The sequence below is a fragment of the Colletes gigas genome, unplaced genomic scaffold (assembly GCF_013123115.1).
Source record: "Colletes gigas isolate AHSC1104 unplaced genomic scaffold, ASM1312311v1 Colletes_gigas_Sc00007, whole genome shotgun sequence".
In the NCBI taxonomy this organism is placed as follows: domain Eukaryota; kingdom Metazoa; phylum Arthropoda; class Insecta; order Hymenoptera; family Colletidae; genus Colletes; species Colletes gigas.
The window spans coordinates 9,277,999-9,301,758 of record NW_025106636.1 but is presented as its reverse complement, the minus strand read 5'-3'; the positions used below and the strand labels follow the sequence as shown (position 1 = coordinate 9,301,758).

The 23,760-nt window shown below is 42.5% G+C and overlaps 1 protein-coding gene across 1 annotated transcript; it reads right to left on the bottom strand.

Moving 5' to 3' along the window:
* Positions 1–5,767: 5,767 nt before the first annotated feature.
* Positions 5,768–23,195, bottom strand: LOC122396041. Its single transcript, XM_043394112.1, has 6 exons — positions 23,019–23,195; positions 18,831–18,962; positions 11,794–11,896; positions 11,546–11,732; positions 6,260–6,341; positions 5,768–5,914 (listed from the first exon to the last, which is right to left on the bottom strand). Exons 1-6 carry the CDS (start codon positions 23,169–23,171, stop codon positions 5,768–5,770), a joined length of 804 nt encoding a protein of 267 aa, XP_043250047.1. The 5' UTR covers positions 23,172–23,195.
* Positions 23,196–23,760: the final 565 nt, after the last annotated feature.

Sequence of the window (23,760 nt, the reverse complement as noted above, 5' to 3'; positions counted from 1 at the left end):
GTACGAAATCTAACCTCGTGTTAGAAGAAATACCATTAACTTTTCCTCCAATATACAAATTTTTTTCCCTTGCTCGTTCCAAATAACATAAATCAGAGATTCGAAAGTTAACAATTTCAGTACACTTTCAGTCCCGATTTCGGAGATATTTCAACCGTGAAAGTTCCGGGGAACCTCTGGTCCCAGCTTGGAAATTTTTCGGCGAGTATACGCGAAATTCTCAAACGGTCCTGTAACCGAGAAATTTCGCAAAGCGCAACGGCGTTTCCGCGACAGTACGCAAAGCAAACAATGCGGGCTTCTGAAGGCGGCTTTTCATCGAGCAAAGTCGCTGCAGCAGCTCTTAGAGGAATTACTTATCGAATCGTGACAACGGGAACGTATCTGATACAAATAAAATGTCCTCGATATTGTTCGGCCTACGATGCTTACTATTGTTCACTGTTTCTTTGCCGGATCACGCAATCGATATGAAACAGGGACTAATTGAAGAAATTTCAAAGCAAACGTATCGCTAAAATGAACAGAAATTCTCTGGGCGATCAAGAAAACTGACACGCGATTCAAAAACATTTATTGCGGGGGACGAGCGTTCAGAATGCTCCATTTATCGTGTTTAAAAAAAAAGAGGAAATAATACGATGGTTCCTATACCTCAAACCGAGAGTTGATTGATAACTAAAGTCTCCAAGAATAACTAATAGAAATATAAACAAATACTAACCGGCATTTTGATAACCTCCAGTCTGAACTATCAGTTGCCTGTGTAGCATCATTGCATAACAGTGGCATTCATCATGAATTCGACTTCTGAGTTAGCAAAAATATAAATACGTATGTTTAAGGTACAATAAATGTACTTTCTCTTGAAATCAGCTTCAATAATTCCTCTCGTCCCAAACACATTTTCTAGGTTTAGAGACCTTAGTCATCAAAGTGCTGAATTACACGATTAACAATTAAAAGATCTAACCCAACCTAAAGACCTAAACCAAATACAATTCCTTTTGTATCAAAAGTAATTCGAGTAAACTTGATTGTTCAGGTAGTTTCAGTTATCCGGGTCTCGAGCAATTTCAGTTATCCGGGCATTGTAGGCCTGGCCAGCGTCAAATGAGCGGGAATAACAAAGCGAGTGAACAAAACAGCGCGAAATAATTAATCGCGGCATCTATTCGCGCGACCGGAAATTCATCGTCCTTCTTTAAGGGCGCGGAACAATTAACGGCGGGAAATAAAAGTGGATCGGGAGGAAGCGGCCGCTACAAAGGAAGAAAGGCGCGTCGCCGGTCGCGCGTGGAACACGTCTGCCGCATAAATTACCCGATCTCTAATTAAGTAGGACCGAAGCGCTCGTTACGGCCGAGCTGTTAATCATCGGACCCGTCGTCCGTGCGACGGAAATTTTTCCGCCGCTTGCGCGGTCACGTATCTCCGAGCGCGACGAAAATTGTCCGACGACGTGCACACGACGCTTCCCGTTCGCGAAACGAATATCCGACCGGATGAAACCGATTAATAAAGTTACGGGCTACGCTCGATTCTTTTAATTTATGTTAATGATACCGGAAAATGGAATTTCCTTTTTGTTTCAAATTTCTCCGATAAATTCTGTTCGAAAAATACAGGTGCAAAATCCTATGTCTAAACTCCTTGTTTGTTTAATATTTAACACGTGCACTCGGTTAATTAAAAAAGGTTCTAAGGTTCTCCGTTTAACAGTTCGTATGTGCAATTGTTTTAATGTAGTACAGTAGTGTCTCGCTTATTGCATCAATCTCCGTTACGGATACTTGCAAATAGAGAGATTTATGATATTGTTCTTCGGTCTGATCGAACTCGATTGTGAATGTAAATTCTTCACTATACGCGAATGTTACTGTCATTGATGGAGAATTTATAAATGTAGGTTGGCAATAATATCACGTGATTCTCGATTCTTTTATACGTAATAACAATGGTAGAAGCCACGACGGGTTAATTAAGTCATAAAAAAATTCTCGAAATTGATTTGCCGCTTTGAAACAACCCTACCCGTGTTTTTATATCATCGTGACGAAGTCGAAGACAGATGGAACTTGAATAAACAAAAAAGGATTTTTAAATAAAAACAATTTTCTTGCCATCCCCCTCGGACTGTAAGACTCCCAGGGTGTAGCAACCCCCCCCACATTGGAAAACAATGACACACGCGATTCGAAAACATTTCGGACACGGGACACTGCCTCCTCCCTCCCAGGCTACCACCCCATGGGAGGCAAAGCCGGAAATTAAAGTAGCACCCGCAAACAGCCAACAGGAAGCGCCAGGGGCGTTTTTTCTGTTCCTCCGCTGCCGCCTGAACACGCATCGGACACCGGGGCGAAACAAAACGGAACGAAACAGGGAATAAAAAATAAAAACCAGAAAAAAAAGGAAAAAAAATAACAAAAAAAGTCGAAAGGAAAAAACGTAGATAGCAATGACCAATTTTCGCGTGCGCCGCGGGACCGCGTATCTCATTTCAGCCAGCAGCGAGCTACCGACCCAATTTCGGTGACAATGCACCGCGCGAGAGGGACAGAAACGGATGAACAAGCAGGACAAGTTAAAGGAGAAGGGCGACACGGGGTGTGTTGAAGGGAGGAAGAGCCGAAACAAGCGTGGGCGGTTTTACGCGGTCGTGCGACTCGCAATTCATGCGGCGCAGGAACTGATATTTCGCGGAAAATGAATCACCCCCACCCTTGTGCAAACGAACGGACGCACAGCGGTAACAGGACACAATAGTCAGACAATGGGGAGAACGGTAGCTTTCGGGATGATTACGATGGCTACGGCGCCACTCGGACCTGGGGATCGTAACCAGGGAGATGCCAGGGAACCCTGGATTCCGTTGGTCGGAGGGAAACGCAACCCCAGAAAGGATGAAGTCGAGCGTTCTCTATGGCCGGCTACGGGACAAAGGTGCGCGTTTAGGAATACAAACCGTGTCGTGGCCGGCAAACGACGACCAAATTAAATTGGCGGCGCCCATTAAGGACGAGCAAGACCACCAGGTCTGGGCACCAATTAACGTCTAATTAGCGCATTATGCGGCCCGATCGAAGGGGATCGTCGAGATGTTTCCCTCGAGGGAGCCCGCTACTACCGACACTATAGTTCCAAGGTAGTGGAATTGTTGCGTTTCGTGGGCGATCCTCCACTTAGGTGAGGTCACAGCTTTTGAGCATCACTATACTAATCAAGCTTATATAATCAAGTCCACGTCAAGTGTACGTTGCTGGTTCCAGGTCCAGTTGGTGACCACTCAACTTTTTCAACTTCATTGTATGTAGAATCAAGTTTGACGTTTTTGTTTGAGGATATCCCTTTCAATTCTCCGTAGATCACCGTTGATCTTACGTGCACAATTTTGTTATAAATATTTTTAGAGGGACACAACGTAATGTTGACCAGCATTCGGAACAGACCATCCCAATATTCTATCCGTATCTCAATTTTATTACCGATTGTTTGTTTTCCATCCTCTGTCCCTGTCCAATCCTACGGCATTCTTGCTCCACGTAGGTTATCCTCCCTCAGACATTGTTCAGAAACACATCTTGCGTCTGATTGAGGCAAGCAGAAAAGGAAGGTCGCAAGGCAGGTAGTGTATACGTGTTCCACGTTTTTCTTTATTTATTGATGAAGCCCTATTGTCGGTACCGTCATTTCCCGACGACCTCGGGCAATGCGATGCTGAACATGGTTCCATTCGAGTTATAGGGATGTGAGAGGAGGATTTTAACCCTCCATTACATAATGTGTCCAATCAGGATTCCGGTAAAAACAATATCAGGACATTCATTCTACATTAAATCATATTTGGATCTGGGATAGATCTAGGTTAGAATACACTATTATATTGTCCCCAAATTTAAAAGTCATCTAAACACTCTACTTTATTAGACATTTTCATTTTTTTGATCATTCTTAACGTTCAAAACATTATTAATCGAGGCAAGCAATCGATTATACATTATCTATTAACACTATCAAAGGTTCTCAACTATTCAAACCATGCACCTACGTTTAAGAAACACATACTCGTAGTACATAAAATAGTTCGTAATTTAATTCAGCTTCTTTTAAATAGAGAATAAAAAAAAGCTTCGCGATCGATATTCTGTCAGCTTTGGCTCTTTGAGCGCAATTTTATCGATTCACGGGGCGACAGAGCGCCGAAAGAAATTTTCATCGAGCGTTTCCTTGGAATGTTAGAGAACAGAGTCGACGTATGAACGTGACGTTCAGACGCACGCTCGCTTTCTGCTTAGCATGGCATGCAATATTACGAACAAGTTTTACGAGACGCCTCTGTTTCACGACCCTTTCTTCGTCCGAGGCTCTTTGATGCTCGCGAACTGAGGTAACCAATAAAGTTTTTTCAGGGCAGCCGTATCGATGGTAACGAGGGACATTGCTTTTGACGACCCTAAAGGGCTGAACACCTTCATTTCACTCACGCACACAGATACACCTGTAGCGTGTTCCTGACATAAGGGGTTCAACTTCAAAAGCGTATTTTATAAGTTTCATTGATAAAAAGAAGTGTAAACGACACTTTCGTATCGATAGAATATGTTACCCTATGGTTCGACCACTATTTTAAGAACCACCCTGTACATGCATTCAAATTCGAGTTCTTTGGTGTTCATGAAATTTAAAAACCATCGTTTCGCCACAGATTGCCCCTTTGAGGTATGGTCAATCGTAGCACGCTTCTTCTTTATCGAACGTCTTTTCGCGCTTTTGCAGGGCTTTCATGAAATTTAATACTTCTCCGATCTCGACTAGAGTTATCTCCAATACGTTCTGATTTTCATTCCATGTTTCCCTGGACGGAATTATTCTTTAGATTCTCAAGCTTTTAAAACAGGACAAATTGTTGTGCTTTTTCTTTATCATTCAAAAAGTACATTTTCTAAAATGGTAATTCAAAATTTAAGAAACTGTACATGCTCAGGAACCAAAGAACCGAACTTGAAATTTTGACTATATCCAAAGTAAACGTTCAGTGATTGGAACATTGTCCTAGAATATCATTGGTTCAGTGTACGCTTGAAGAGATTTAACGTGCCTGTGACATAGATTTCGTACATGTAGACGCCATTTATACAAGAGAAAAATAAATATTTTGAAGATAATTCGACAAAATTTGTGCTTCTGCGACTAATTAATATCACTAGACGCATTTATATCAGCATCGAATCTAACCTATCTAAAGCTACGAACTTAATCTGCGAACCCATTAAACCATTAAGTGCCAGTTAAAATGTCTGCCGGAAGAAAAAAGTCAACGTGTATTCGCGCCCATGATATTCACCTGGGCCGAAAACCTGATCCCGTTCCAACTTTCACCCCTAACTCGCTCCCCTTCTGGCCACTCTGGCCGCAGTACTTTCTATGCAAAACCGCCAATTAATTATACAGCGCACGCTGCTTCGTATTATCGCGGCCACCGTTTCCATCTTTCCCCCACCGAAGTTACATCACCTGTTACGTCACTTCGACATCCCCTCCCTCGTGCCAGTGTTCCCCTCTCCGTGAACGACACGAACGATTTCGTAACAATCCATCACGGATCGTCTCAGCCCCCGACGCTCCCCGAGAGTCTTGTTCTTTTTATCCTCGTGTTACGTTCCCCCATTGTAAACTCCTGGTCGTTATTATCCCCTGTGACAGCAATCCTTTCCATCCCCATAAAGGGACCGCTCAAGAATTCCTCGAAGGGAGCACGCGAAATTCAATAGATGGCCGAACGATACAAGATGTTGTGCAGATTATTACGATGAGCGTGATCTATGGGAGCGCCGTGACCTGGCCGACCCCACAGCCTCCTCCAGGTATCGAAATGTCGACGACAGCTTTCCTGCTCCGTCTGTCGTTCCTCCTGGAACGAGAATCGCCCTCTGTACGAGCCAAGCGCGCGCGCTGCAACGCTGACCGACGTCACCGCCAAATGTTTTGGCCGTTCGAGGTTACCGCCAAATGTTTTGGCCGCCCAAAGTCACCTTCCCGATCACGAGTGACGTAAATCTACTCTTTTGGCCGCTTGAGAACCGCGTCTCTTGCCAGAAGTTAAGTTTTTTTAAACCGACCAATATATTTGGCGCTTACTTTAGGACGAACTGGACGTTGCTACAACTTATCTAAAAGCTAAAGGTTATGCACAAGATTGCTACAATCGATTCTAGGACCGTCGTTAGCTGATTCTTCTGAATTATTTTTCACTTACCATCGCGTGTTCCCGTTTTCGTCGCATTTGCTCGACGAGCTCGGCGATGTACTCGCGATTCCCGACTCCCAGTGGTCGTAATCTGCCGACAAAAGCGACGCGGATGAGCTTCCCGGAACGCTGATGTCGTTCAAGAACCGCTACTTTGCTTATCTAACATGTGACTTTACATATTTTTATATTTTATGCTAACGACTGTACAATAAAGACAAAAAATACAGAAATTCAAGTAGATGAGTACGCGACAATAGCGAGGAAAGCAAGGTATACTTATAGATTTTTAAATCACAGTAACAGCGCTAGCTCTCACACTCAGTCTCGAAGAACTTTTCGGTCAAGTTCATAGTGTGTCATGCATAGATTGAGTTCACAAGCATTGCGTGCTACAACGGATTTAAAACCTACACGAACGATTATGAAGCGACTAAAGTGAAATTCACGATTGAAGGAGCATTCTGGTTACGTACACTGCGCGAGTTTCCTACTTTTCACATTTCTTTGCAGTTAATCCAACGCGAAGAACTACGGCTCCGCGAAGCGAAATAATTCCATTAGTTGCAATTTAAACGTAACGACGCGACGCTTCGGGATCTCACCTTCGATTTTCTCGTTCAAAGGCGGACAGCTTCGCGCGCGCGCGCGCATGCGTTCTCAACATTTTCCCGCCCAGAAGTTTAACCAGACATCGTCAAATGCTTGATCAAAAACGGCTGAAATTGCAGTCTATAATTGCTTCGCGTACGCGCTAGAAATTCCAAGCGAAATTGCGGCTCGTTGCGCGCGAAGCTTTCGCCCGGAGAACACAAAGGGAACGACGGTATAAATATTCCGAACGATAACTTGTGATTCCGCCGGCTCGGATAATGGCCGTGGCACTCATTACAATGCGTATGAAAACTTACGATAATATCGTTGTCGCGAAATCGCTTCGTTGCGAAACCACCGTCGTTTTTGAATGTATTGCGCGAGAACAAAATTCGAAGAATGATTTCCACCAAAGTATCAATTTGAATCGATGTAACAAGATTTTTGTGAACGTTAGAACAGAGGGTGATCCTTCACGAAAAAATAAATCGGAAACGTGGAATAAAAATTTTTGATACCAGCCATCGTTGTTGAGCAATTGAAATTGGAAAATTCATGGCGCACGCGTGGCTCTTTATTTCTACTTGAAACTGCTATAACTTGTTAGCGGAATACAAGTGGAAGCAGCCGGTAATGGTCGGACACGTTCGCCAAGTCGTATGAAATTGCAGACGCGTCCCATAAATTTTTAGAATCGATTTTGTTGAAAAAAATTTTGTTCCGTGCGTCCAATTTATTTTTATACGAGGGATCGTTCCCATTTCGGCTGTACCATGCATTCCCCCTTTATAAAAGCTTCCGACACGCGTAGAAACAGAATTCTACGGGCCACTCGACATCCGATCGAGCAGGATTCCCGTGATATCGATCGAGAAAAAGTTGCATTGCTGTAATACAACTTCCCTCTTAACAAAAAATCGACACGCTCTTCCATCTCCGCGATAAGCTTTCCGCGATCTATAAAACTTTCATTGGTGTATCGCGTTCGGAAAGTTGCCAAGCATAGCAATGAAATGTGAGCGCGCGTTAAGGGAGCTGCTGGAAGTCAGGAAAAACTTCTGGAAAACAGGAGGGATACTATTAACGTTGAAAATGTACAAAACAAAAGCAATTAGCGGATACTTGTTGCCAGGCTTCTATCGAACGGATTAACTTCTGCGATGCAAGCTTTTATCATCCTTGGAGAATTATTGCAGCATTACTTCAGAGCCATATTTATCTTTTTGTGCGAATATTATCCTAACAGTGTTCCATAAACCTCTCAATCTTTTCTCGCGAAAAAAATTCATAATCTTAAGGATGAATTAATAATCTCTACTTTCCAACAGAAATTTCCAGACTTAACTCTTTCATCGGGGCATACTTTGCCTCATGAATGAAAAAGAACGATATGGATATTACTTTTGGAGAAAAAAAATTAATTAATGGGTCTTCCTTAATAATAGGAGATTTTAAATTCCACTCCTACGTGGTTTATTGTTTGCTTCGAGAATTAAAAGGGTCCACATTAGAAAGAATGAAGTTGCAAAAATCCGTTGGGGATTATGCGACGATTCGAGCGCAGGCGAGAAATAATTCCCTGGTACGTGTGCGCGTTACCTCCAAAGAGTTAAGCTGCCCCAACATGTAAGAAAGGATAAGCATAACGCTGCCTTAGTGACACGTACACGGTCCAGTCTGCTAAGGGTGTTTACCCCTTAATAAGTGTGCTTACGCGGGTCGTTATGCAAATAAAATTCTAGAAACTCTGACGAGAACGCGATTCTCTCATTCTACATCGGCTGACTCGAACAGCGTCCTTCTTTGCAGCGGAAAATCTGTCGTCCTCTGTTTCGCGAGAAAGAAACAACACGCAAATCAAGTAAAAAGCGACGCTTTGGGAATAACGGTGCTTTTAACGATCGACAAACCTTCGTACAAATTGAATAAGTTCTTAACTATTCAGTCAAGCGAAGTGTATACCCAGAGACAATGACTCGTGTCGCGTGAGGGTCAAGTGGCCCAGTTCACACTAACCCTTCTCCTTCTCCGTCTTGCCCGCCATGACACTTAATGACTGCGCAGACGCGTTGTAATGAAAGATTTTACTTTCAAAGTTAACTTTTTTAGAAACTTCTCGAATAAGTGAAGTCTGTCTGGTTAAGGGTCTAATCTACTTTGTAGGGTTCAAAAGATCGAATTTCTTTTTTGTATAATAGGAGAGACCCAAGCGTGGAGAATATTGTGAAAAAGTCACAAAGTGTAACTCCGAAAATTGGTGGAGTTACAAGAGATTAAACCAGCGGCGCACGGGTCAGTAACGCTCGCCTTAAAACTTTAAACACGTTTTTCGCTGAACCACGTTTCCAACCACTACGAACGTGATAAGAAAAAACTACAGCAGATATCTGTCCGAACTTTGCTTTACTTGTACGCGATACGTGTCTCCACGGAATAGGTTAAAATCGTACTAATATCAGCAATAGTTGATTGAAAATTGGAAACTACTCGAAATAGTGAGCTAGAATTTGAATAACATCGAAGCACACTCCGACTGGTGTCGTAGATTCGTTTCGCGAGTATTTGCAAAAGAAAATCGTTCAAGGAGATCAGAACTAGCACGAGATCAAATTTTCCTCAGTCGGAAGGCAAACAGTACGAGAAGTCAGCGGAAACAGGAATAGCGCATTGTTTCATCGTCTATTCTTTTCTCGAGGAACGTTCTCCAAAAAAAGTGTCCCTTCATTATAACAGAGACAAGAAACGAATTGGAGCGAGCACGAAACGAGACTTAGCTCGACTGTGTGCACCTCGCGCATTGCCCGAAGAAAACGACGCAGCACCGGAATTAGAGAATTAGTCAGCTTGCAACAGTAACAGTAACTCACGCGTTAAGGCAAAATTAAGATATAAATTAAACTAAAATAAAAAGGTTTTGTTGTTGCGAAAAATTGTCGCGAGGAGATCTCCACGGTTTTCCTAATAATATTGCGGGGAAACAAGTCGTGAACTAAAAATTTTGCAACACCTTTGTTTTCTTTCAGCCTCGCGAAGCAGCCGATAATCGACAGTGATTAATTGCAGCGGTGTTCCGCCGGCGTCCAACCTTATTATACACAACGTAACACCCATGGCGACCGCTTCATACAGAATTCCATTAAACGTTATCAAAGTGTCCCATTATACATCAGTCTCCCAGTGATCTTGTTTCTAACCGTTATAACACAACGAAACAATATCGCGCGTCCGCGATAATACGACTTCGATCATGAAGAAATGTCGAAACAATTGATATATCGATCCTAATAGCCTTATTTCTCTAAAATACTCCAAAATCTGAAACATCCTGGAAACCCGTTATAAAGCGACGAGTCTCAAAGTACAGGCAGGAAAGATGTCTGATCGTTAGGCATTCTTTCGCACGCGATATTCCAGAGAGTCTATGATGTGCTGGTTCCGAAGAATAACTAAAAAACATGGCGGCTAGTACCTCGAGATAGAGACTTCGATTCAAGACAGAGGCTGCTGTCTTCGCTGTAACGTCTCTTTGAGTAACCGTTCGGTACAACAGTGCCTGGTGGTTTTTTCTGTCGCGGAATTTGTTGAATGATAAGGGTAGTAGAGGGGGAGGGAAGCAATCTGTTAAAGTGGAAGGAGAAAGTAAAAGGAAAGTGAGCGGCATGACAGACAACGCTCGACGAGGCAGCCGTCTCCAGCGATTTTTCAGCGCGTAATTACCCGAACGCCTTCGAGCCGGAGCCGGAGATGCTGCGAGGAAAACCGTGTTGACGAGTACACAGACCGACAGACTGTAACGTTGACAAACATTCGAGGGGAAGGGGGCTCGCTGCGGAGAGGGGCCGACAGCTGAAGTTGTCGGGGTCGAGGGAGTTCAGGTCAGTGGGTTGATTACCTGTAATGTAGTTACATCCTCCCACCCCCGTCCCCGAGGACCGTAACAACGCTAACCAGACCTGCATTGTAGGCTCACGGCTCGTCGCATTTTGATATCAGTACGGCGCATCGAGAACGCTTTGCAGAGCATATGTACACGCGTCGACTCGATTCGGACTGTAATTTCAGCAGTCTGTTTCTGATCTCCGTACAAGATGGGACAACAATTAGCAAAATAACCTTGAACCACCTTGATTAATTCAGATCACTCCTTCCGTGTTTTTACAGTTCGAGGATGACTCTCAAATGTACCACGACCCGAAAAAGAAACAACCAATATAGCAAAAGGCAAAATAACTGTTACTTTCGTCTCTTCTGTCTGCGAAGGAGACCTGTCTAGCTAAATAAACTTGAACGACCTGCATTAAAATATATCTCTATTTTTATTTTCTCTGAAGCTACAACGACAAGGTCACCTTTAAACGTCCCGAAACGTATTCAATGTGTTCAAACCAACTTTCGTTTCAACCCCTTCGAGAGCAAATTAAAAATAAACAAAAATAAAGACTGATATCGAACCGTGAAGTCTGTCAATCTTGTCGCATTATATCATCGAGATATTCGATTATGAATAATTATTAAATAAACCTGGACAATTCTGATATTGTCGTGTATCGATCAAAATCAGATATCTCATACAATTTGCAAAGAGCAGGAACACTGTAGGATTATAATTAAAAAACGATAAGCGAGCATTAACAAAATGTGATATAGGAGAAACAGAGACCAACAAGGTGGACTGAAATTGAATTTCCATGCGATACGTACGACTCTATCATATATCCAGGACGCGTGGCGTCGGTGGCAACGTGACGAGTGCTTTGTGGCTGCGAGTAATAACGTCTGCTGGTCAAAAGCGGCACCAATTCCACACCCCCGGTCAATTCGTACACCTGAACCTCCTCGTTGTAGCGATGCCTGGGATCCTGGACCAGCTGCATATCCGCGGCGATACCTGGGAAACGAACTGACCTAAAAACGAGCTGCCCCAGCAACATCGAACAGCTCTTTTTTACCTGGCTCCGCCTTATCGTCGAAGAATTTGTTCATATCGGTGACGGCCAAAGGATCAACGTTCCTACGGTGCAATCTCTCGATCGTCGAATTGTTCGTCCAGCCCTGAAAGGATTAAACACGGTAACCCGCCACAGTTGTCGCAGTTTTAATACGACAGAATCCTATTCTTAGATTCCGTTTCGTGCTGGGTGCTGACGATTTCTAACATTGCGAGTTCCATCCTTGACTTTTGTGCAAATATAGAATTCTAATTCTATCCGATGAACGAAGCCTCAGGAATTGGAAGGTCAGGGGTAACGTGGTCAGTGTTTTAACTTGGATCCTAACTGGTATTGTAATCCTATTAATAGCAGCATTAGCGTGGACTTTGATGAAGCTATCATTGCAGTTTGACCGAAATTAATGTCGCTTTAGACCAGCCTACAATCAGGCGAAACTAACAGAGACCGTATTCTGAGACCTGGGAATGCTATTGCAGTTCGATCAGGATAGGCATTGCGTCAGATCTCGATGAAAGCTGTGGCACAATTCAGTCAATGTCACCGTTGACCCGGAATCTGATGAAACTGAAATTAGAATTATATCTTGATTGGCATTATCCCGGACCAATACTGAAACCATCGCCGCAGTTCCATCAGCCACGACGTCAAACTTTGCTCAAGCTATAACGGAACTGCGCTAACGACCGAAATTTCTGAACTTCAAACACCGTATCAATCGAAGAGAGAAATAATTCTTGCAATGTTTTAAAAAGATATTATCGATGGTCTTCGAGTACACAATTTGGAAAGAAATACCAGTTCCGAAGATCTGGAATCGAAGAAAAGGATAACGAAGCTGTCTGGAAGAATTTCTCGGCCCGTAATCGGTATTCAGTTAGACAGACTTAACGCGACCAACCAGATCCTCCATCAACGTCATTCTTGTTAACCGGCGGGGTGCAACAGGACCGCATGGTTTATTGCGACGAAAAACAGAAACCGTCCATAAATCCATCCGCCATAAATTGGTGTCTGGGAACCGATTCGCGAAGCAGAGGGGTAAGCAGGATGCAGGATACAGAGGACCAAAGCGGCCAAAGGATGAGGAAGACTAACGGAGAGGAGAGCATGACGCAGGGAAAAGAGTGTAGCGCGAACGAGGTTGCGCGCGGGAAGAAGTAAACTTGGCCAAAGTGGAACGCGGTAATAAATTTCAGTTTAAACTTTCTGGCCGCGGAAACTAGCCGGAGGAGGATCGTTCAATTACGCAGTAACGCGGCACGGTTATGTGTCTGCCGTTCGAGGATGCTACCGGCGGTTAATTAAAAATTAAGAGTTTCGCTCCGCGGGATCGTTTGGCGCGGTCTGAGAGGCCGGATGGAGCCAAGGCTCGGTTCGAGCCGCGTCTCCACGGAAACGCGTCCGACGCGTCCCGAAAGGACGTAAATGTAAGCGTATAATTTCCACTTCAAACGGTGTTTGCTGTCGCCCATGTGCGGCGACATCCACCGACCAATGGAAAAATCTGCGGCTGTCTTGTTGACACCCGCACAAGCCATTGCGTTCGTTTCTACGAAGTAACTTTGACGCGACCGTGGAAACGATACGCTACAAAGCGTGAATGTTGACTACCGTCGATATTAACCTTGGACTTTGCGATCCTCGACACCGACGGACTCGAAAGGACTGTACGAATAGGGCGTTAAAAGTGTCGATCATAAAATGTCGAATTTTAACTCCTTACGAAAAAATAAAGAGGTATTTTTGTGTCTAATATCGCAGTTAATTTTCTATCGATGACAAACGACCGTTCGGTTGGCCGCCCAAGACCACAGCGGGCGTCTACCACCTCCACGCTTCCGTAGCGCCATCTGTCTGTTCTTTCGAGCCTGCGCAGTACCTCGTTAACCCAATTAACTTAACTCGGGTCTGGACCACGAACATTTTTTGGCACAACGATAAGAACCATTGAATTCGTCGAGTATTATAAGAAACCATCGAGGAAAGTTTCAAGCTGCATGCGTTTGAAAAGGGTGTACCGGTAAATGGAAAAAGTATTCGCTAGAGAAAGCAACAGCCCTGCACAGAAGCTCGTGAACATTTTAATATTGCACGCCAATTTACTCGTAGCTAGGAAAATACATGACCCTCCTTGCAGACGTCTATTTCCGGGAAAGAGTGGGCAAAGCTCGACTTTGCTGCGTTTCTATGTACAAAGCAATAAACAAGTTGCCAGCGGGTCGATCTCGGGGCCAGAGCTAGATATGCGGTACCGGTGAAAAGTGTCGCGGACGCTTTGGTGTAAACATTCCCTAATTTCCAGCAAGCTTAACCGCGAAGAAGAGAGCCAGCGTAACAAGCTGATCGCTCGCGGATCTTCGTGCTTAACGCAATCAAGGAATACGCGTACCAAGGATTCGAGGAACCGCACACCCAGCAACTTGGGATCCCTCCAAGGAACTCCACCAGGACCGGGACGACCCCACGGCCAGAGAGGCGCCAGCTAAGCACACGGCGTCATAGCATATTAAGCAGTTTCCAAGGTTCGTTTCCTACATCCGCAACCCGACTACCTCGAGTTTGGGCGCGCGCTGAATATCATTGCACTTGATATACAGAATGTATCTACCGGCATGAATTTAACGGGGATGTATTTAATAAGACCTATCCTAATACGTAGAATACAGTAAAAATACAGTGGAACAAAGTTACGAACATATCAACTTCCACGTTCTTGTAATTTATGATTTAAAATTAATTCTCGTTGTGTACTACATATGTGGTTCGAATAAACTGTTACGATTCCCCAAATACCAACGAAAATATCGACTTCGTTTTAATTTTAAATTAAATGGTGCAGTGAGAGCATTAAAGCTAGAAAGTTGACGGTATTTTTAAATTCTCGGCGACGTCGAGTACGGATGACCAATGTCTAGATCCTTGAAACGTAAGGACAACGTAGCACCCCTATCTTTCTTCGGAATTTTCTAAGAAAATTCTTGAGAAATTCCCTTGACGCGATGATTTTCGCGTCGCCAAGAGAAATCGACTTTCTCTCTACGAAACGTACTCGGCTCTACGTGATCGGAGAACGATACGTCTACAGTTCGACTGGAAACGAGCCGAACACCCGACTATGTCGACTGTTTTCTCTCTTTATCCACGTTATTGCCGGCAAAAAGATGTTTCACGTTCGCCCTACAACGAAAGTCCATTACGAAATGCCTCTTGTTCCCGTCGTCACGACAAAACCTGGATCATTTTGGATCGTTTATAATGTAATTTTATTGTCGTGAAAACGACTGGATGCACTGGATCAGGCCAACGTTCGTTCTCGAAATACAATATGAAATTTCTGGCCGGAAATTCGATCGTCGGAACCGCCACGAAGAAATTAGACAAAAATCTGACGTTGCTGTCGAGTTATTCAGAAATAAATTCTTTACGATTTTCTGGAAAAATCAAAATGAAAAAGCTACGAATTACTTTTAAATCTAAGACAAAAATGGAAATGGAACACCCTGCTATTAACCTTATAAACGGTGGAGAATTTCTAAAAAGTTTGCCGGCAGAGATGGGTAATTCACATTATTCCGAATAAATAGAGTTCCAAGAAACGAGTAAAATTCAAATAAAAAAAAAAGGGAAAAGAAAATTCCCCGGGGAAAAATCTCGGTCAACGATAAAGTCCCTACGAGAGACTTCTAATCTAAACTCACGCAACTTTCCACTTCCCAGAGACGAAATTATACCAGCAAATTACCGAACGATTAAGAATTATCCAGGGAAGAATCGGCGCGAAGTTCGTTAACAAGATGTCGTTAAGGGTGCAAAGAATATCGACGCGCGCCGATCGATACGCCCCGTAATACATATTCCATGAACGAGCTGGCAGAAAGGCTTCGTGCACGAGGTCGCTTGAGATGTTAATGAAAGCCAACGTCATCAGCGAGGTGACGACGATGATATTGCGAAATTTTATCAACGATGACTACAACCCCTCTGTCTTTCTATCACCTTCTGTCGCTGTAGAATATTTTAAGTTTTAAAATAAATGGACTATGCTCGAGCACGGATAAAAATATTACTCTAGAAAGCCTAATAAATTACTGTTCCCAATATACATATATTACCAACGACATGTGCAGAGCAACGAACATTTTTCCAATTTTATTTTTCGAAGTAAATAACATTTTTAATCTAAATGTAAATGTACAATGAGGTGTCGAAACGTTACATAGTTTCAAGGTTTGACGCAAAACACTGAAACCCGTGTACCTTATTTTATATTTTACAAGACCCTTTGTGAGTGAAATCCAGAGATGACTACCTTCCCGATACACCGATCCGCGTGACATTAAACGCAATGGAAGCGACTTCCGGCGAAAGTTTCGCGACCCCAAAACTCCAACAAAAATATCGGGGCAGACACTTGGAGAATTAGGAATGAGATATCGGGTCATCCACCCTCCCGCCCCCCGTAAGTAATCTCACTTTCGAAGTTCGGAATCGATGCCCGCGTTTAGGATTCCTGTTATCCTTTTTCGACGGAGGTACTTTAAATTTGTTTCTTACAAGATTGAACAGGCAATTACAAATATAGAACCGTTTGCAGACATTTGGGTCTCGATTCCTTGGAAAGTCCTAGACTTGTTTCCGATCTTAAATAAACAGGGGTGGATTGTGACTCTTTTTTACAAGCAAGATGTCCGTGTTGGTTAAAAAGAGAACGTAATTGCTTGTAAGCGAAGCTGATATATCCGATAATGAAGTTGTGAATAATGGAGAAATAGAAACTTCAGAGACTTGTTCGCGAGGGAAGTTCAAGATTCGCCAGCGGCAAGCTGAAATTACGGAATATAAAATTGGCTAGGAGTGCAATAAACTATACGGAATAAGGGAACAGTACGATGTAGAGGGTGATCAAAAATGGGGGGTAATTTTTGAGATGGTAATAAATAATTGAATTTTTAATATGAAGCAAAGGTTCTTATAGCGCCTATTATTAAATTGCCAAGGTCCTCGATACTGATTACCATGGACGCTAAAAACAGATATTTCGCAATTTCCCCGCGCAATCACACGTCCCAAGCCAGAACGACAAAATATGCGGCTCCGAGCCAACCTCTGCACACCACTTTTTAAGCTTTGAATTGCAAATCGTCTTCGGTACTAATTCTCGAATCACGACCGCAACGCCTGTTCACGTCCCCGGAAACACGTCGAGGGCAAACGTTTGCATGGTTATTATCGGCCAATAGAGAAGCCTTCTTTACGCCGATAACGGTCCCCGATTTTGCAACGATAATAAGGCTACGGAACGACATCCTTCCTTGCGAATTGCTCCCCGCAAAAACAACCGCCCTAATTTCGCGAGCAACCTTGGATCTTGTTCGCCTTTAGCTTCTTGTATTTCTATACTGTGTCACGTAGAGGGATGATATTGCTTCGCGTAGATCTTCGTGCCCTGAATTTCGCGAATCTTACGTCATGCGACTGCTGGGGTGACTTTCCAAGCGGTGGTTTGTATAGAAAGGCGAGAACATATCCCTGGTGTTTTATTGATTTGGAATTTACTTTATTTCTACTTTCTTTAGATTAAAATATCGACGACTGATGACTGTGCCTACTACCGAATCGTCGACGGTAATTAAATATCGCGACAAAAGCCTTTTTAACGAAGATCCGAACGAGACACGGTGCTCCGTTAACGAATGCAAAATGAGTCTCGTTGCGCAGGAAAACGAAATCAACTTTTATGGGGACGAGGGGGAAAAAGCGCCGCCGTAGCCTTGTAATTTCAGATGCAGCGTTTATTTACAGACGGAACCGTAGCACTACCCAGAATCCGTGTTTGCCAGTTCGCTCAATAATACGCAAAGGCAAGAAGATAATTATTGGCGGCGTGTATATTTTAAAGGGCTGCTTGGAATCGGAACGCCGGATTGAAAATCAGTAATTCATGTGCCCGTAAACGAATTTCGAGCGTTCCGTTGCTCAATCAGAGGATGCACTAGAATAGAAAAAAAGAATTGGATCGCGTAAATATTAATAATTTCAGGCATTCTTGCGAGCGAAGATGTGGCTTCGTTTCGAAGAATCTGTATGAATTTGTAAAACAGTTTTTGAAAAGTATGAAAGTACTCTGGACAAAGGTCAAATTTTGCAAAAATTTCTGACACAGTCCGATTCAGTAAAAATTGATTGGTGTATTCGAACTTTCGAATGAATCCACCCGCTGCGAGGTATTAATTAACGAGGCACAGGCGTGTGCGATTAATTTGAAAAGAAGTCAGCATTACAGCGTGGGCGCCTCTCGTGTGAATTCGATTCACTTGTTTTCAATTTAACGCCGCGTGTAATAAATGAATATCCAATTTGCGAAAGAATGCCCCCTTTTGTCGATTCGTCCAACAGCGTAGAAACACCGGGATTTTTAATTCGATTCGCATCAAGCCACTTGACAATGTTTCGCGATAGAATGTTCCGGACGAAGAGTGCTCGTTCAAAATGTTACCTTCGCGATCGAACACTTAAAAGTCCAATCGCGAAACATTCGATACGGATCAATAATAATTATAATGCGAAAACCAAATAAAACGCGGTCGGAAGTAGGCCGACAAAAATGCATGGGGATCGAATCTTTGCTCTGTTTCTATCATTCTACATTATTTGTCATTTTTAATAATAAAATCACATTGCACAACGTTTCCACGGGAAACTTGTTTATCGAGTCGAGTGCATTTCGTTGATTAAAACAAATCGAGTCCTCTGCAAATGGAGGGTAAAGCATGAAAATTGTAACTTCGCTGGCGCGTTTTACGAATATTTACCACGAAGGGTCGTTTTCGAGCAACCAAAACTGAGCTCTCGAATAGAAGAAAATTATTCTGATCAGTGGAATTTGCTTGAAAATATAATACTGCCTCGCGTGTTGCAAAATCTGCGTTACGGATACTTGGTACTGATTCATCCCCGCCGTTGTTTACGTTTCTCCTACCTGAAACGCGTGTATTCGAATGCTTAAATACTGTATAAATTGTTTGAAACATTACCTGACGGAAATTCTGACACTTGGAAGGCTCCGGGGGCTCCAGCGGTACATTTTTCTTTCTAAGGGTGGCTGCGCAAGGCGCACCCCCGCCAGGCTTACCCCAAGGCGAATAATTCTCCAAGATTTGCTGCAGCTAAAAAAAGAAGAAAAGGCCACGGTTTTATAAGCCCGATTCTTCGGTTAAACTAAAAATATTATAACTCGTTAAAATAAAATTTTAACTTGCACGACAAATTTTCATCGCGTCGAACGAGATCCCGAAAATCCAATGAACAATTTATATACCAGATATTTAATTTAGACGCGAAATTGTTCCCGAAAAAGAGATTTTAACCGAAATAGAATTTCTCAGGTAAAAGGAATGACTGATTACAAATTTATTGAAAATTGTGAACAGTTAATGGGATAGAATCTATTGTTTCAGTGAGATTTTTTAATACCTATGAATACGTGTCACGCAGAACAGCACTCTTTTAATTGAAAAAATAATAGACAACGCAAACATTTAATTTAGAAACAAATTTGTTTCCGAAATAGAGAGTTTTACTAAAAACAGCGACTCCAGAAGTAAAAAAGAATTAATGGTTAAAAATAAAATAAAAAAGTTTTGAACGGAATCATCTATTGCGATGATATTTTTCAATACAAATATTTGCTTCGCGCAACGACACTCGTGCGATCGAACAAATAATAGAAACCGTTTAGAAACACGTTCCCAGAAACAGGGAATTAAACTAAAACAGAATTACTGAAATAAAAAGAATGTGTAAAAACATTTTTAATGCAAACATTTATCGCGCGAATAAACAATCAAGAAAATAATAAATATTTTAAAACACAATCCCGTAAAACGGGGATTTAACTCTACCAAAATTTCCAAAATAAGTGACAAAAAAGAGCGATTATAAATACATTGATAAAATTCAGAGCGTCATATGTGGCTTTTCCATCACGCTGATAATATATACATAAAAATGCCTAAAGCGTAGAATTGACAAAATTCTGCAAAAATGATTGAAAATTTCGCGTAATATGAAAGGGTGTCTAACGATGTAACATGAAATTTTGTCCTGAAACGAGAGTAATTTTTTATCTTTTCCCGATAATAATCAGGAGAGAAATACCGTAGGATATTCCAGAGTATTTTTTCCTCCAGTTAGGGGGTGACTACGCCAATGGCGACTCTGTACTCCGACGATTTCGTCTGTCTGACACTGCACTGATTGATTCTACTGCACCCTTATCGAGACCCTATTGTCCGAGCCGTTTTAGAGAACCAGCATCCGAGACTGATCGAGAACTCGCTTTGAAGACTCCTTCATCGTGGTCCAACGGGATTTTAAAAACCAGCTAAAGATTTAAACGGAACTCAAACTCCCGTTTCATCATGGACTCACGCTCGAGATCAATACTCCGGGAAACTCGAAATACGTTGAACAACAATTTTCCTCGACACGCGCTCAGCAGCTTGTCTATTATTATAACATTGTTCTACGAATATAATCTGATGTTCATAAATTCTACACGACGATTTTAACTGTAATTAATGTACGCACAATTTAAGAGACACTATACGCTGAAACAGGATGTTTCATTGCAGAGGATTCTTTGAAAACAAATTAACGATGATTATTCTCGTTAGAAAAATGCATAGCTTGGGAATTTGTATAGAAATTTATTGTGTTCTCCATAAGTTTCATACTTATTATAACAATTGGAATTGATAATTTTGGTCATTTTCATTAAATAATATAATACTCTATACCATCAACGTAAAATAACATATTAAACGAGGAATACGAAATCAATGTCACAGTGCGCTTTTCCGGTTCAAATATGAGAAATTAATTGTAATTTTGATTATAATTCGCCTCGTTTAATATGTAACAGATTATTATATTATTCAGTGGCGAACACCGAACTTACGGTAGACTACAATGAATCTTTATAGTACAGAAACAAATTAACGATTAGAATAATTGATATTTACTAAATATAATGTTATGAATTGCAATTTTGATTATTTTTAATAATCACCTATAAACGTGTGTGTAAAACACTGAAAGGGATGATATGGATTCATTCCCCTTCAAATATTTCGAAGATCTGGTTGATTTATCACCATAATCCTCACGCAAAAGCTCGGGTTTATTACTACGCTGGAAGACAATCTCCCCGCGGGGCCTTTGTGGCGTGCTAATGTTCAGCTGTTCTTAATCCGATTTAAAGAGATAAGTAATTCGGATGCACTTTAACGGCCCTGAATATTTAAATCTTTTATTGCAACTCTGTAAGGCTCCACGCGTATGAATCTCCTGCCAGAAATTGTTCTCCTCGACCAAAAAAAAAAAAGAAAACAAAGAAATCTCGACCCGGCGCGTTGATAATACCCTCTCTTGACGCCTTCGTGTAAAATGGATATTTACAACCTTTTTAAAGCGAAATTACGCGCTATAAAGTACGCGGAGGACCCGCGGGCTAAAATTAAAAATTTAACGCCGCGTTGATTATAAAGGGCTCGAGGATCCTTTTATTTGCGTTCACCCAGTGGAAGACGATAAGAAGGAAAATTGTTTCCCTCGACTCCGATTCGAACCACCGTGGGCTAGAATTTCTTCCTAGCGAGCTAGAAATAATGGACGAATTTATGTGATCATTATGCCTACGAAAACATTCAATAATTTCTTAATCGTTCTGTACGTTAATGTGAAAACATTCTCGAACCGAGAAATTATTTTCGTTCGTTCATACCAACAAAAATAATAATGTAAAGCATAGAAGATTTTAAGAAATCATTATTTTTCGTAGCCGTCGTTGAAATCAGTAAAATATTTTCTCGAACTATGGATACTTTAACTAGTAACGTTACGTTCCCGTCAGACATCGTTAGAAGTGATACACTAAACGAGGAAAACGCAGTTCGAGTAACAATAAGCTACACGCGAGTATTATTAAATCGCGGAAACGTTTGCGCTCGTTAGTGAAATATTTCTTACTACTCCCAGGACGAAATATATACGCGGTAATTACAGCGCAGCTGCTAATGATACAGTTTATACAAATTTCGCTCGACGAAATCGCTTCAGGTCCCGCGCGTCGCGTAAATCTCGACGAAGAAAATGAAAATCCGATTGCAACGGCCTGAAACGCAACGCGAACCACTTGGCCGAAAGTTTTCCTGGCTTTCGATAAATGGCCACTGCGTCGGTTATTTCCATAAACTTGTGCATCAGCGCGCCATTGACGCGGCTTAGGGGAACTCCGGAATAGGTACGTAACGAAGGTCGACGAACCGTTTCTACTCAATCAGCAGGAACGACAGCGAACAGAAATTACATCGAAGCTTACTAGCTTCCTTATTAATTCGAAAATACAGCGTGAATTTCGTCGGGTGTCTTTCGTAACGAGGCTTCGTTAAAAAGTTATTCACGTTCTACAGGCGTAACTTTAAACGTGAATAACTCCTCGGTCGACCCTTGGCAAAATTTTAATGGGGGATTCTAGAGGCCAAAATAAGACGAAAATCAAGAATACCAATTCGTTGATTGAGGCTTCGTTAAAAAGTTATTAAAAAATTTCAAATCGTACTGAAAAAATTATTTTCAGTTGCGGGGGTCAATTACAATAATTTTTGGTCTATGGACATAACCGCGAAATCCTATCCATTTTCCAAAAAAAAATTTGAGTAGGTGGACAAATTTATCGACAAAATTAAAAAATATTAAATCGTTCTGGAAAAATTATTTTTGGTTTCGAGGGGTGAATATATTCGCTTCAAGTTCTAACCTGGCGATGGGATTCCCAATCGCTTCGGATCTGCAAAGTTTTCGAAACTTCGAAGACCGTATCAACACTGTCAAGAGTTTTGGGTTCGAATTCGACTCTCCGTTCTCCGAACTATCTTCGAGGCAACAGTGCAAACGCTCCGTCATTGATACACCGGAGAAAATGGAGCCAAGTCGACGTAAAATCTCTTACAGGAGGTCGTAAATTTCCTGCGACTATCGTCGAAGTTTCGAAGCAACCCGCTATAACCGGTGAAAATAGAGAGTCGTTGCCGGCGACACGGGTCTGGCGACTGATCTTTATCCGATCAGCGGCGATACAGGCTGGAAATAAAGCTAAAAGTGTGCGGTCAGCGACGCGAACGGTGCTCGAGCAAGCACAACAGGCCGTTTACGACGCATACTTCACGTTGCTCGCGGTGCTTCTGACGTTGCAACTCCTCCTTTCGCCGCCTCCACAACACCGTCCCGTCCTGAACGGCCCGTCGTTCCCGCTCCTTTCTGGAAACCTCCGCCGCTTCCGGTACGTAAGTTGTCTCCGGGATTTCCTGCGCCATTTCGGTCCCGGTGTCTTCCTCTTAATAAAAGGACGAACAAATCACGAGCATCGCGTGCAACCGTGAGCGGACACTCTGAAAATCAAATGGATGTTGCGCTCAGATGCAGGAAACGACCATGCTCGGCCGTACTGGTCGAGGGTCGCGAGAGACTTTCTGTCGCTCGTTGAGAATTGTAAAGAGGGCTATTGTCTCCGCGGCAATTGTAACGCGCCGGTTAAGATCGATAGCGTCCAGAGCGGCTTCGACAGGGACTCGAGTCGATCGTTTCTGATCGGCTCTCTTGTTCGGGTCGAGGTAGAAATAATTGGCCTGTCAAGGTCACTGCCTACCCACGATCCCTGCTAGCCACGCCCACTATTTTACGTGCTACAATCCGTTACTCGGGCCAACAGGGAAACACGACTGTTCGTTCAAGGAAATTCACGAATGATATTGCGTTACGTAATGCTTGAAATAATTCGTACGTTATAGAGATCAATAACCGTGCAATTTTGTAAAATAGTCGCCCTGATTATTGTATAATTCGGATAACAGAGAAAGTATCTCAAGCAATGGGCGTGGCTATATGTATTTAAAAAGACCGGCG

Bases quoted from the DNA above. Each gene is read 5' to 3' on its own strand.
- LOC122396041 (XM_043394112.1), bottom strand. From the start codon at position 23,171: ATGGCGCAGGAAATCCCGGAGACAACTTACGTACCGGAAGCGGCGGAG. The intron at 11,897-18,830 runs GTAATGTTTCAA...TAATCCTTTCAG, and splicing joins AGTGTCAGAATTTCCGTCAG to GGCTGGACGAACAATTCGAC. The intron at 6,342-11,545 runs GTACGTATCGCA...TTTTGTCGGCAG, and splicing joins CCTGGATATATGATAGAGTC to ATTACGACCACTGGGAGTCG.